This window comes from Caretta caretta, chromosome 28 (genome assembly GCF_965140235.1).
Source record: "Caretta caretta isolate rCarCar2 chromosome 28, rCarCar1.hap1, whole genome shotgun sequence".
In the NCBI taxonomy this organism is placed as follows: Eukaryota; Metazoa; Chordata; order Testudines; family Cheloniidae; genus Caretta; species Caretta caretta.
Window position 1 is genome coordinate 807,544 of NC_134233.1, and position 11,798 is coordinate 819,341.

The 11,798-nt window shown below is 72.8% G+C and overlaps 2 protein-coding genes across 2 annotated transcripts; both read left to right on the forward strand.

Moving 5' to 3' along the window:
- Positions 1 to 896: 896 nt before the first annotated feature.
- ZMYND15 (zinc finger MYND-type containing 15) lies at positions 897 to 7,220 on the forward strand. The gene is given in 15 exon segments (XM_075123756.1): positions 897 to 1,387; positions 1,749 to 1,818; positions 1,820 to 1,978; positions 2,070 to 2,225; positions 2,323 to 2,483; positions 2,573 to 2,728; positions 2,828 to 2,914; positions 3,584 to 3,700; positions 3,880 to 3,968; positions 4,376 to 4,477; positions 4,570 to 4,699; positions 5,128 to 5,186; positions 6,125 to 6,285; positions 6,951 to 6,998; positions 7,000 to 7,220. Coding segments are annotated over 15 exon segments (2,058 nt in total). The 5' UTR covers positions 897 to 951; the 3' UTR covers positions 7,127 to 7,220.
- A 464-nt stretch (positions 7,221 to 7,684) lies between these two features.
- Positions 7,685 to 11,458, forward strand: TM4SF5 (transmembrane 4 L six family member 5). The gene is made up of 5 exons (XM_048834050.2): positions 7,685 to 7,953; positions 9,665 to 9,745; positions 9,906 to 10,045; positions 10,612 to 10,804; positions 11,152 to 11,458. The coding sequence occupies exons 1-5, from the start codon at positions 7,783 to 7,785 to the stop codon at positions 11,164 to 11,166; spliced, it is 600 nt and encodes a 199-aa protein (XP_048690007.2). The 5' UTR covers positions 7,685 to 7,782; the 3' UTR covers positions 11,167 to 11,458.
- Positions 11,459 to 11,798: the final 340 nt, after the last annotated feature.

An 11,798-nucleotide genomic window follows, 5' to 3' on the forward strand; every position in this document is an offset into this window, starting at 1 on the left:
CCCGGCCCCCCAGGATGGAGTTCGTGACGGGGTACCGGGCCGGGGGTTTGGGGGCGCAGGGTGCGGGTTTGGGGGCGCAGGGCGGGGGTCTGGGGGCTCCCTGCTCTAACCCCCCGGCCCCCCAGGATGGAGTTCGTGAGGGGGTACCGGGGCGGGGGTTTGGGGGCACCGGGTGCGGGTTTGGGGGTGCAGGACGGGGGTCTGGGGGCTCCCTGCTCTAACCCCCCGGCCCCCCAGGATGGAGTTCATGACGGGGTACCGGGGTGGGGTTTGGGGGCACAGGTTGCGGGTTTGGGGGCACAGGGCGGGGGTCTGGGGGCTCCCTGCTCTAACCCCCCGGCCCCCCAGGATGGAGTTCGTGACGGGGTACCGGGGCGGGGGTTTGGGGGCGCAGGGTGCGGGTTTGGGGGCGCAGGGTGCGGGTTTGGGGGTGCAGGGCGGGGGTCTGGGGGCTCCCTGCTCTAACCCCCCGGCCCCCCAGGATGGAGTTCGTGATGGGGTACCAGGGCGGGCGTTTGGGGGCACAGGGTGCGGGTTTGGGGGCGCAGGGTGCGGGTTTGGGGGTGCAGGGCGGGGGTCTGGGGGCTCCCTGCTCTAACCCCCCGGCCCCCCAGGATGGAGTTCGTGACGGGGTACCAGGGCGGGGGTTTGGGGGCACAGGGTGCGGGTTTGGGGGTGCAGGACGGGGGTCTGGGGGCTCCCTGCTCTAACCCCCCGGCCCCCCAGGATGGAGTTCGTGACGGGGGTACCGGGGCGGGGGTTTGGGGGCGCAGGGTGCGGGTTTGGGGGTGCAGGGCGGGGGTCTGGGGGCTCCCTGCTCTAACCCCCCGGCCCCCCAGGATGGAGTTCGTGACGGGGTACCGGGGCGGGGTTTGGGGGCACAGGGTGCGGGTTTGGGGGTGCAGGGCGGGGGTCTGGGGGCTCCCTGCTCTAACCCCCCGGCCCCCCAGGATGGAGTTCGTGACGGGGTACCGGGCCGAGGTGCTGGACCTGGCAGAGCTGCTCCTGGGGTGGCACCGGCTCCAGGCCGGGGGGCCCCGGGACGGGCATCACCAGCGCCGGCAGGAGGGGCACGTCCGGCGCCTGCCCCCCGACCCCGCCCTCTGGCTGCTGCACCTGCTGCCCAACCCCCGGCTGGCCCTGGGCTTGGCGCTGCCGGGGGGGGCCCGGGGGGAGCCCCGGGGGCGGCTCTGCGGGGAGGACGCCCTGCAACTGCGGGACCTGCAGCGGACGGTCACCTTCCTGCGCCTGGACGAGGAGGATGAGGGGCTGGAGACAGGTACCCCCCGGCCCACTGCCGGCTCCCCGTCCCTGTGGGGCTCCCCTGCCTGGCCCCCGCCCCCCTACCCACCGCCGGGCCCCCGTCCCTGTGGGGTTCCCCTGCCTGGCCCCCGGCCCCCCCAACCCACCGCCGGGCCCCCGTCCCTGTGGGGCTCCCCTGCCTGGCCCCTGGCCCCCCGACCCACCACCGGGCTCCCCGTCCCTGACTCCCCCTCCCCCAACCTACCGCCGGGCCCCTGGGGTTCCCCTGCTGGGCCCCCCATCCCCTGCCTCCCCCTCCCCCAAGCCAGCGCCTGGCCCCCTGGGCTCCCCACCAGTCCCCCTCCCCCTCCTCTGCCTGTCCTGCTACGCCCCACCCTGCCAGACACCCCCTCTTCCCCCCATCTGCCCACCCCCGCGGGACCCTGCCCCACACCCAGGGCTGTGCCCACCCCCCCAGCCGGCCTCACCTCCGCCGCCCCCCCCAGGCCAGGCCCTGGTGCATGTGCAGCACCTCCTGCTGGTGACGGACGAGCACGGGACGGTGATGGGCCTGGATTTCCAGCTGGGGGCCGGGGCCCCCCCCCCAGCCGGCCGCGCCCCCCCCGCTGGAGCAGCTGGCCCTGGAGCTGCTGGGCCGGAGCATGGCCTGCCCGCTGGGGGCGGGGGAGCCCCGCCGGCCCCGGCTGCTGGCCGTGGGGGACCCCGCCTTGCACAAGTGAGTGTGAGACAGTGGGCGGGGGAGGGGGGGCTCCGTGCCCATCCCCCGCCCCGCTGAGCCCCCCCACCCCCCCCGGCTCTCCCCGCAGGTTGCTGGAGCCCCTGCTGCCCCGGCTCGGGGTACGGCTGAGCCCGGGGCCCATGCGGGGCTGGGGGCCGCGACCCGCCTTCACCTTCCCCTCCATGCGCGTGCGAGCCTGCCACGTGTGCAAGAGGCACGGGTTCCAGGGGCGGCTGGCGCCCTGGTGAGCAGCGGCCGGGGGGCGGGGCGGGGGGCAGCTGGGTACCGGGGGGGGGGGCCAGGCTGGCTCTGAGCCCCCCCCCGTCACCCTCCCCCCCCAGCCAGCAGTGCCGGGCCGTTCTGTACTGCTCCGAGCGGTGCCGGGCCGCGGACTGGGCCCGCAGCCCCGAGGACGCAGCCCACCGGGCCTGGTGCCCCCGCATGGCCGGGTACGTGGCCCGCGCCCGCCAGCTGGCCGACCTGCCCTTCAGCTTTGCCGCCGGTGAGCCCCGGGGCGGGGGGCGGCGGGGGGCCCCCCTCCGGCGGAGAGCTGGGGCTTATCGGGGGTCCCCCCCCCCGTCTGCCTTGCAGAGGTGACCGGCGACGGGTTCAACAAGGAGGGGTTCCTGGCCGCGCGGGGGCTGACCCGGGGGTACTGGGCCCACGAGAGCATGCTGGTCCGGGCCCCCGACTACGGTGTGGGGCTGGGGGGCAGAAAGGACTGGACACCCGGCCCCCTGCAGAGCGGTGAGCGGGGACGGGCGGGGGGGGGGGCAGGGGCCTGTCCCCTCTAGGGGGTGCCGGCTCCCATCCCCCCACTAACACCCCCTTTCCCTCCCCCCCCAGGTAACCCCTTCGAAGCGCTGAGGCCGGAGGGGGGAGCGGCCCTGCCCCCCACCTCCCCAGAGCCCCCTGCACCCAGGACCTATTTCAGTGAGATGGGGGCAGGGGTGGGTAATAGCGGGGGGGTTCGCAGCGGGGGGGGGGCCAGTGGCAGCTGGGAGGAGGGGGCGGGGCCAGTGGTGGCTGGGGGCGGGGCCAGTGGCAGCTGGAAGGATGGGCGGGGCCAGTGGCGGCTGGGGGCGGGGCCAGTGGCAGCTGGGAGGAGGGGCGGGGCCAGTGGCGGCTGGGAGGAGAGGCGGGGCCAGTGGTGGCTGGGGGCGGGGCCAGTGGCAGCTGGGAGGAGGGGGCGGGGCCAGTGGCAGCTGGGAGGAGGGGGCGGGGCCAGTGGCGGCTGGGAGGAGGGGCGGGGCCAGTGGCAGCTGGGAGGAGGGGGCGGGGCCAGTGGCAGCTGGGAGGAGGGGGCGGGGCCAGTGGCAGCTGGGAGGAGGGGGCGGGGCCAGTGGCGGCTGGGAGGAGGGGCGGGGCCAGTGGCAGCTGGGAGGAGGGGGCGGGGCCAGTGGCAGCTGGGAGGAGGGGGCGGGGCCAGTGGCGGCTGGGGGCGGGGCCAGTGGCAGCTGGGAGGAGGGGGCGGGGCCAGTGGCGGCTGGGGGCGGGGCTGGCCCCATCTCCGGGCTGGGGCTGGTCCCGCAGGCGGGGAGGGGCAGTTGCAGCTCGGCGGGGGGCTGCCCCCCGGCGCCCCTGACCCCCGTGTCCCCCCAGGCTCGTGGCGGGAGTACTACGCGTGGCGGGGGCTCCCGCTGGGCTCCCCCCTGGCCGTGCTGCTCAGCTACCCCCTGAGCGTCTATTACATCGTCACCCAGCTGGCCCCCCGGCACTGTGAGTGGGGGGGTCTCGGGGGGGCGGGGGGTCCCTCCGCGGGGGAGGGATGGGGGGGCTGGGAACCTGGCGTCACCATCGGGGCAGGGGTGGGGAGCCCCAGTCCTGGGGCAGATCTGGGAAACGGGGGGGGGGTCCTCTGCCCCCCTCTGACCCCCCCATTCCTCTGACCCCCCCAGTCCCGGAGCTGAACATCCTGAACAAACAGTCGCTGAAGATTCACATCGTGGAGACGGGGAAGGAGTCGGACATGGCCCCCCTCTTCTGGGTGCGTGGGGGGCGCCGGGGTGGTGGGGGCTGGGGCATGGGGGCTGGGCACTGAGGGTATGCGGGAGCAGGGGGTGCCGTGGGTCAGGGCTGTGCTCTGGCGGGTATGGGGGGCAGGGGGCGCCGTGGGGCAGGGCTGTGCTCTGGCGGGTATGGGGGGGGGCAGGGGGCGCCGTGGGGCAGGGCTGTGCTCTGGCGGGTATGGGGGGCAGGGGGCGCCGTGGGTCAGGGCTCAGCTCTGGCGGGTATGGGGGGCGGCAGGGGGCGCCGTGGGGCAGGGCTGTGCTCTGGCGGGTATGGGGGGGCAGGGGGCGCCGTGGGGCAGGGCTGTGCTCTGGTGGGTATGGGGGGCACCGTGGGGCTGTGCGGGGCTTGCTGTGACCCCCTCCTCTCCTTTGGGCCCCCCAGGAGCTCTCCGTACTGCTGCCCCACGTGTGGCTGGAGCTCCTGTTTCTGGGGGGCATCCTGCCCCCCGAGGCCGACGGGCAGCAGCTCCTGCTGCAGAGAACGGTGAGGGGGGGGTCCGGTGGGGGTGGGGGGGCCCTGAGGCTCACCCCCCCCCATGGCTGATCATCCCCCCATATCTCTTCCCCCCCCCCCAGGAGACACAGGGGGTGCGCGTCTGGCCCGGCCCGGCCCCCAAGGCCAAGGGGGGGCGGGGGGGGCTGCAGCTGAAATTCTGCGCCCAGCCCACCCCCCTGCTGCAGGGCCCCAGACCCGACCTGGTCATCGGTGAGTGTCCCCCCACGGGGGTCCTGGCTGGGGGGGAGCCCAGGGGGAGGGGCTCAGGCCAGGGAGGGGGGACCCTGGGGGGCTGTCAGGGGGGAGGGGCTCAGGCCCGGGAGGGGGGACTCTGGGGGGTTGTCGGGGGGGAGGGGCTCAGTCCAGGGAGGGGGGATCCTGGGTGGCTGTCGGGGGGGAGGGGCTTAGGCCAAGGGGGGACCTGGGGGGGGCTGTGTGGCAGGGAGGGGAGAGGGAGCTCTCTAGGGGGGGCACATGGGGAACCCCACTGCATGGGGGTGGGGCTCCAGGGGAGGGGAGGGCTGACAGTGAGGGGAGGGGTTCCCCGAGGGAGGAGGGGGTTCACCCCGGGGCAGCAGCGGGGGGGGTCCCCTCATTTGTGGCCGACCCCTGAGCCCCCTCCCCCCGTTATTTCTCAGGGTTCAATTCCGGCTTTGCACTGAAGGACACCTGGCTCAGTGCCCTGCCCCGCCTGCAGGTGGGTGCCCCCGACCCACGGCCCCCCCAAAGCTCCCCTCGTCCCGCAGCACCCCAAACTCCTCTCTTCCTGCCGCACCCCCAGACTCTGGCCCCGGACGCCTGGATCCCCGGCGACTCCGGCCCCGGACGCCTGGATCCCCGGCGACTCCGGCCCCGGACGCCTGGATCCCCGGCGGCTCCGGCCCCGGACGCCTGGGTCCCCGGCGGCTCCGGCCCCGGACGCCTGGGTCCCCGGCGGCTCCGGCCCCGGACGCCTGGGTCCCCGGCGGCTCCGGCCCCGGACGCCTGGGTCCCCGGCGGCTCCGGCCCCGGACGCCTGGGTCCCCGGCGGCTCCGGCCCCGGACGCCTGGGTTCCCGGCGGCTCCGGACCCCGCACGCCTGGATTCCCGGCGGCTCTGGCCCCGCACGCCTGGGTTCCCGGCGGCTCCAGCTCCAGCCCCGGACGCCTGGGTCCCTGGTGGCTCCAGATCCGGACGCCTGGGTTCCCGGCGGCTCTGGCTCCGGCCCCGGACGCCTGGGTCCCCGGTGGCTCCGGCCCCGGACGCCTGGGTCCCCGGTGGCTCCGGCCCCGGACGCCTGGGTCCCCGGTGGCTCCGGCCCCGGACGCCTGGGTCCCCGGCGGCTCCGGCTCCAGCCCCGGATGCCTGGGTCCCTGGTGGCTCCGGACCCGCACGCCTGGATTCCCGGCGGCTCTGGCCCCGCACGCCTGGGTTCCCGGCGGCTCCAGCTCCAGCCCCGGACGCCTGGGTCCCTGGTGGCTCCAGACCCGGACGCCTGGGTTCCCGGCGGCTCTGGCTCCGGCCCCGGACGCCTGGGTCCCCGGTGGCTCCGGCCCCGGACGCCTGGGTCCCCGGTGGCTCCGGCCCCGGACGCCTGGGTCCCCGGTGGCTCCGGCCCCGGACGCCTGGGTCCCCATGTCTCTGTCTCCCACGCAGGCGCTCCGGGTCCCGGCCTACTTCACGGAGTGCAGCGAGTACAGCTGCGCGGTGGACGAGGCCACGGTCTCCATGGCGACGGGGGGCAGCACCGGCCCGCCCCACGTCAACCCCTTCCGCTCGCCCTTCCGCCAGGCCGGCGTCGACAACGCCATGCCCTGGTGGGTGCCAGGGGGCCGGCGGGCATCAGCGGGGGAGGGGGCGGACGCTAACATGACCTCTGACCCCTGTGGTTGCCGTAGGGCGACCTCTGACCCCGGCCCTTGGTGTGACCCCACGGTCATTCGCCCCGTGACCTGACCTCTGGCCCCTGTGGCGCTATGACCCCTTGTACGTCACGAGTGACCTCTGACCCCACACTCTTTTAGTGTGACCTCTGACCCCCATTACACACTGGAGCGACCTCTGACCCCTTGTTCTCGTTAGCATGACCTCTGACCCCCCTCAAACGCTGGAATGACCTCTGACCCCTTGTTCTCATTAGCGTGACCTCTGACCCCCAACACCAGTGACCCTTCCCTTGGCCTTGCCAGAATGTCCTTTGACCCAGGTCATCCACCATCCATGTGACCTCCGACCCCCGTCACATTGTCGTGACCTCTGACCCCGGTGTCACTGCACCCCTTGCAATGGCCTTTGACCTCCTGCCCCTCTCCATGACCTTTAACCCCTGCCATGGCGCCAAACAATGACATGACCTCTGACCTATTGACCCTCGCCTCTGTATTTTGGCTCCCCCTGACCCCTGGACCCCCCACCAATGACCTCTGACCCCCATTGCCCACCATTGCCGTGACCTCTGACCCCTGTATCCTTCCCCCCCCAGGTACGCCAACGCCTTCATCTTCCACCTGCTGTACAAGGGGGGGGGCGGGGGGGCCGCGGCAGCCCCCGGGGCCGGCCCCGCCCCCCGCCCCCAGCCCCGCCCACCTGGAGCCCAGCCCGGCCCGCGCCCGCCGCAAGGAGAAGCGGCAGAACCGTGGCGGCCGCCGCCGCAAATGAGGGGGGTGGCGGGAGGGGGGGGGACTAATAAACCCGCCCCGGCTAATGGAGCCTGCGCCTCGTTACTGTCCGACCCGGGGTCCCCCTCCCCCCGCCCTGGGGATGAGCCGGTCCTGGCCCCCCTCCCCTGGCATTGACGTCACCCCCCACCCGCCCCGGCCCCAGCCGGGCCAGGCACCGGCTCCCCCCTCCCTCTCCCCCCCCGGCTCCAAGGCCGAGCCGCGACTCTTCCCCTGGCACCGGGGCGGTCGGTGACGTCGCATCCAACCCAGCCCTTTGCCCGGCTTATCACAGAGCAAACAGCCCTGGGCCCGGGAGACGCGGCTGGGACTCCTCCGGCTCCGGGCAGCGGCCCCCCCAAAATCCTCCGGCTCCGGGCAGCGGCCCCCCCAAAATCCTCCGGCTCCGGGCAGCGGCCCCCCGAATCCTCCGGCTCCGGGCAGCGGCCCCCCCAAAATCCTCCAGCTCCGGGCAGCAGCCCCCCCCAAAATCCTCCGGCTCCGGGCAGCGGCCCCCCCTGAATCCTCCGGCTCCGGGCAGCGGCCCCCCGAATCCTCCGGCTCCGGGCAGCGGCCCCCCCTGAATCCTCCGGCTCCGGGCAGCGGCCCCCCGAATCCTCCGGCTCTGGGCAGAGACGTCCCGCCCCTCCCCGAGCCATGTGCACGGGGTGCTGCTCGCGGCTGGTGGGGCTGGCGCTGGTGCCCATGGCCCTGGGCTGCATCGTGGCCAACATCCTGCTGATCTTCCCCAACGGGGAGACGGGCTGGACCGAGCACCTCAGCCTGCAGGTCTGGCTGATGGGCGGCCTGGCCGGCGGGGGGCTCATGGTGAGTGGGGCGGCGGGCGGGTGGGGGGGACTTTCTGTCCGTCTCTCCAGGCCATCGGGTCCCCCCTTTCGCCTGCCCCCCCACGCCGCGTCCCCCTGTCCGCCTGTCCCCCCGCGCCGCGTCCCCCCGTCTGTCCCGCTTCCCCGCATGCCATGTTCCAACCTGTTTGTCTACCTGGCCCTCCATCCCTGCCCCCCTTCCCTCCCTCCCCGCCCCAGGTCTCTCTGCCCCCCTTCCCCGGGTGCTGCTGGCGATCGCCGGGGGGGGGTTGCTCTGGGGTACACGTCGCTCAGCGGCCCTGTGTACTAGGACGCGGCCACGGCCGGTAACCGGTGTGTGCAAGCCGTGGGGGGAGATGGCGTCGCCGGGTATCCTCCCGGGGAGACCCGGGGCTGAGAGGCGGAGAAGCTCCGAGGACTGAACCTTGACTCCTTCGCCCGCCCCTCCTTGGGCAAGCGTCTGCCCCCAGCTGGCGGGAGCAGACATGGGGGGGTGGGGGGGTCAAGGAGCTGCTCCCAGGAGACTGGGTAAAGGCCGGGGCGTGGCACGGAGCCTGTGAATCGGTGATGGGGGCACGGCGTTGGACGAGGACCCAAAGGCATCCCCACCCCTAGATGCCTTGCGCGGAAACGCTCCTTGGGCTGGTTTCCGCTGCAGGCCTGTATCCCACCGCTGGCACCAACTGCGCCCTGACCGGCCCTTTTCTGGGCACGCCCACCCCAGGGTCGATGGCTCCACCCAACCACCTCCGTTCTGTTGGTCGCCGGCCAGCCACGTATCTGTCGGGCAAGTTCTTGTCACCGATGACGACGCCCCAGAGGACGGGGTGGCCCGGGTCCACAGACTCGGCACTATGGCCTGGCTTTTAAACTGCCCCTTGGGGGAACCCTGCAGCGTGCCAGGCTGGGTCCCACCGAGCCAGACCCCTGGGTGAGACTCTGATCCAGATCGCAGCAGGACGCAGGCTCCTGGGATAGCCCCCCAGGACCCAGGCCCGGAGTGCTCGCCACCCCAGATTTGTGTGTGGACGGAAGTGCGGGGGAGGGCGGGCTAGGTCTCAAACCAGAGTCAGCGCCCATGCCATCTCCGGAGAGCTTCCCTCTTAACCCAGCTGCCTGGCCTTTTGGTCCTCCGGCTCAGGGACTTTCCTCGGTTTCCCTGCAGAGCGGTGGGGGCGGGCGGGGAGGAAAGCTCTCGGCGGCAGGTGGCTTGGTGGGGTTGGCTGCCCCGTGTCTCTTCCGGCACCTCCGCTCCCCACTGGGACGCTCGGGGCACAGCAAGGCAGAGCCCAGAGGGAAACTGAGGCGCACGTAGGCCTCCTTACATGTGGTCCCTTCCCTGCGGAGAATCGTGTTGACTGCGGGGTGGGTGGGACTGGAGGGGCGGGGGGTCTCAGGGAGGGGGGCTCTGTGTGACGGGGAGGGCGCTGTCCCTACTCTGGGCTGGGGCCTGGAGGGGGGGGGGGGATCCCATGCCGGCACTTCCCCCTCCCCCCTGCTAGCTTCGATCGAGCGCACCCCGGTTGCCCTTTGCTCCGGGCTGCGGTTATCAGGAGCCTGATAACGGGGCCTTATCGGCCTGATGCCAGTGACGCAGCGACCCGGGAGGGGCCTGGGGAACTGCCCGACACTGGATGGGCCCGTGGGACTGATGGTGGGGGGGGCGTTATGGGCTGCTGGTTTTGACGTGTCCCCCCCGCCCCCCATTTCAGGTTCTCTGCCCCGGGCTCTCGGCCATCCGCGCCGGGGGGAAGGGCTGCTGTGGAGTCGGATGCTGCGGGAACCGGTGCCGGGTACGGACTGCCCCTTGAACCCTCCTTCCTGGGGCGGGTGGGGGGCAGGGGAGGGTCTGGGGGATAGTGTGGGGACTGTAAGGGATGAGGTGGGGGAGGCTGTGGGGAGGGGGCGGGGGGGTCGCTTCCTGCCCTCACCCCACCCCGTTTCCCCCCACAGATGCTGCGCTCTGTGTTCTGCTCGCTGTGGGGCGTCCTGGGGGGGTTTTACTGCCTGGTCGTGTCCGCCACTGGCCTGGCCAATGGGCCCCTCTGCGAGGACTCTGAGGGGACATGGGGGTCGCCCTTCCAGGACATCAGGTAAGGAGGGGGGGGCCTGCCCCATCCCATAATAACCCTGGGGAGCCCTGGGAGCTGGGAGCCCCCCAGCCTGACCCCCAGAACCCTAACCCCCTCCCAGCCCCCCACAATCCTAACCCTGACCTGCCCAGCCCCGCAAATCCCTAGCCCCCCAACTTCCATCCCCAGCCCCCTAACCTCAGTCTGACTCCTGCCCCTTCCACCGTTCTCAGAAATCCTGCCCCCCCTCCCTTGATCCAGGTCCCCGCACCCCATAGACCCAGGCCTGGCCCCCAAGCCTTCCCCCCCCCAGGCAGTGTGCACCCCTTCCCTCACTCCCCCCTCACCCCAGGGCCAACAGGAACACCCTGGGGAAACCGAGGCAGGGGTGGGGGTTCATAAAGACAGCACCCCAACTCCCACGCCTCCTCCCCCACCACTCCCGGCCCCCAATTCCGATTCCACTCCCTGCCCCCCTCCCTGATCTTGGCCCCCCAGAATCACGCCGCCCGCCCCCCCGGCTCTGCTCCCCGAGCTGCGATCACCCTGACCGTGTGTCCCCGTCCCCCCCCCCCCGACTCCCGCAGCGAGAACTACCTGGCGAACCGGACGCTGTGGGGGCTGTGTGTGAACCCCCCCCGGGGGGTGCTCTGGCACGTGGTCCTGTTCTCCATCACCCTGGGGCTGGGGGCCCTGGAGCTGGCCCTGTGCGCCGTGCAGGTGGTCAACGGGCTGCTGGGCACCCTGTGCGGGGACTGCCGCAAGCCGGCCGAGCGCCAGGTGAGAGACGCCCGGGGCTGGGGGAATACCTGGTTCGGGGCTCGCGGGGGGCTGGGGGAATACCCGGTTTGCGGGCACCTGGGGGACTGGGGGAATACCCAGTTTGGGGGCACCCGGGGGGCTGGGTAAAGACCCGGTTTGGGGCTCACGGGGAGCTGGGTAAGCACCCGGTTTGGGGGCACCCAAGGGCCTGGGGGAATACCCAGTTTGGGGTTTTTGGGGGGCTGGGGGAATACCCGGTTTGGAGGCACCCGGGGGGCTGGGTAAATACCTGGTTTGGGGCACCCGGGGGGGCTGGATAAATACCTGGTCACTAACTTACGGCATCTCTGGTTCCCCTCCCGCAGGGCGAAGGCCTCTGAGCTGCCGAGAGACCCCGAAAACCCGTTTCTGGGGGGCTCTTTCGGGGGGGCTCTTTCACTCCTTGTCACGCACTCCCCGTCTGTCTGTCCATCTCGGGGGGCAGGGGGTGAAGGTCCCTGGGGCTCAGTGACTGTGGGATGCCTGGGCCCTTTATGGTGGGGGCTCCAGCTGGGCCCCCCCCAGACCTCGCTCTCCCGATTTGAAGCTCTCAGCCCCCCTCACCCCCCAGCCCTCAAGCTTGTTCCTGCCCCCCCCCCCAGCGGATTAAAGAGCCCCCCTGTTCCTTCCTGGCGCATGCGGGTTTCATTGGGAGCGCGATGTGGGGGGGACACCAAATTCGGGATGGGGCAGTTGGGCGGAGGGGGCTTCGGGTGGGGGTCCGGACTCCTCGGGGTCTGACCTTGCCCCCTAGGTCTTGAAGGAGGGGCTCGCGGGGAGGTGGGAGGGACGGATTTGGGGAGGGAGATGGTGGGAAGTGGGGCAGAGCCCTATGGAAGAGCGTGGGGGGGCCAGAGGAGGGGGTTAGCACTGGGGGGGATCGGGGCAGAGCTCGGGGGCTCAGTGAAGGGGGCTGCTCTCCCCCACAGGGCCCTTGATGTGGGTACAACCCTGTCCCCCATGCCCCTCCCGC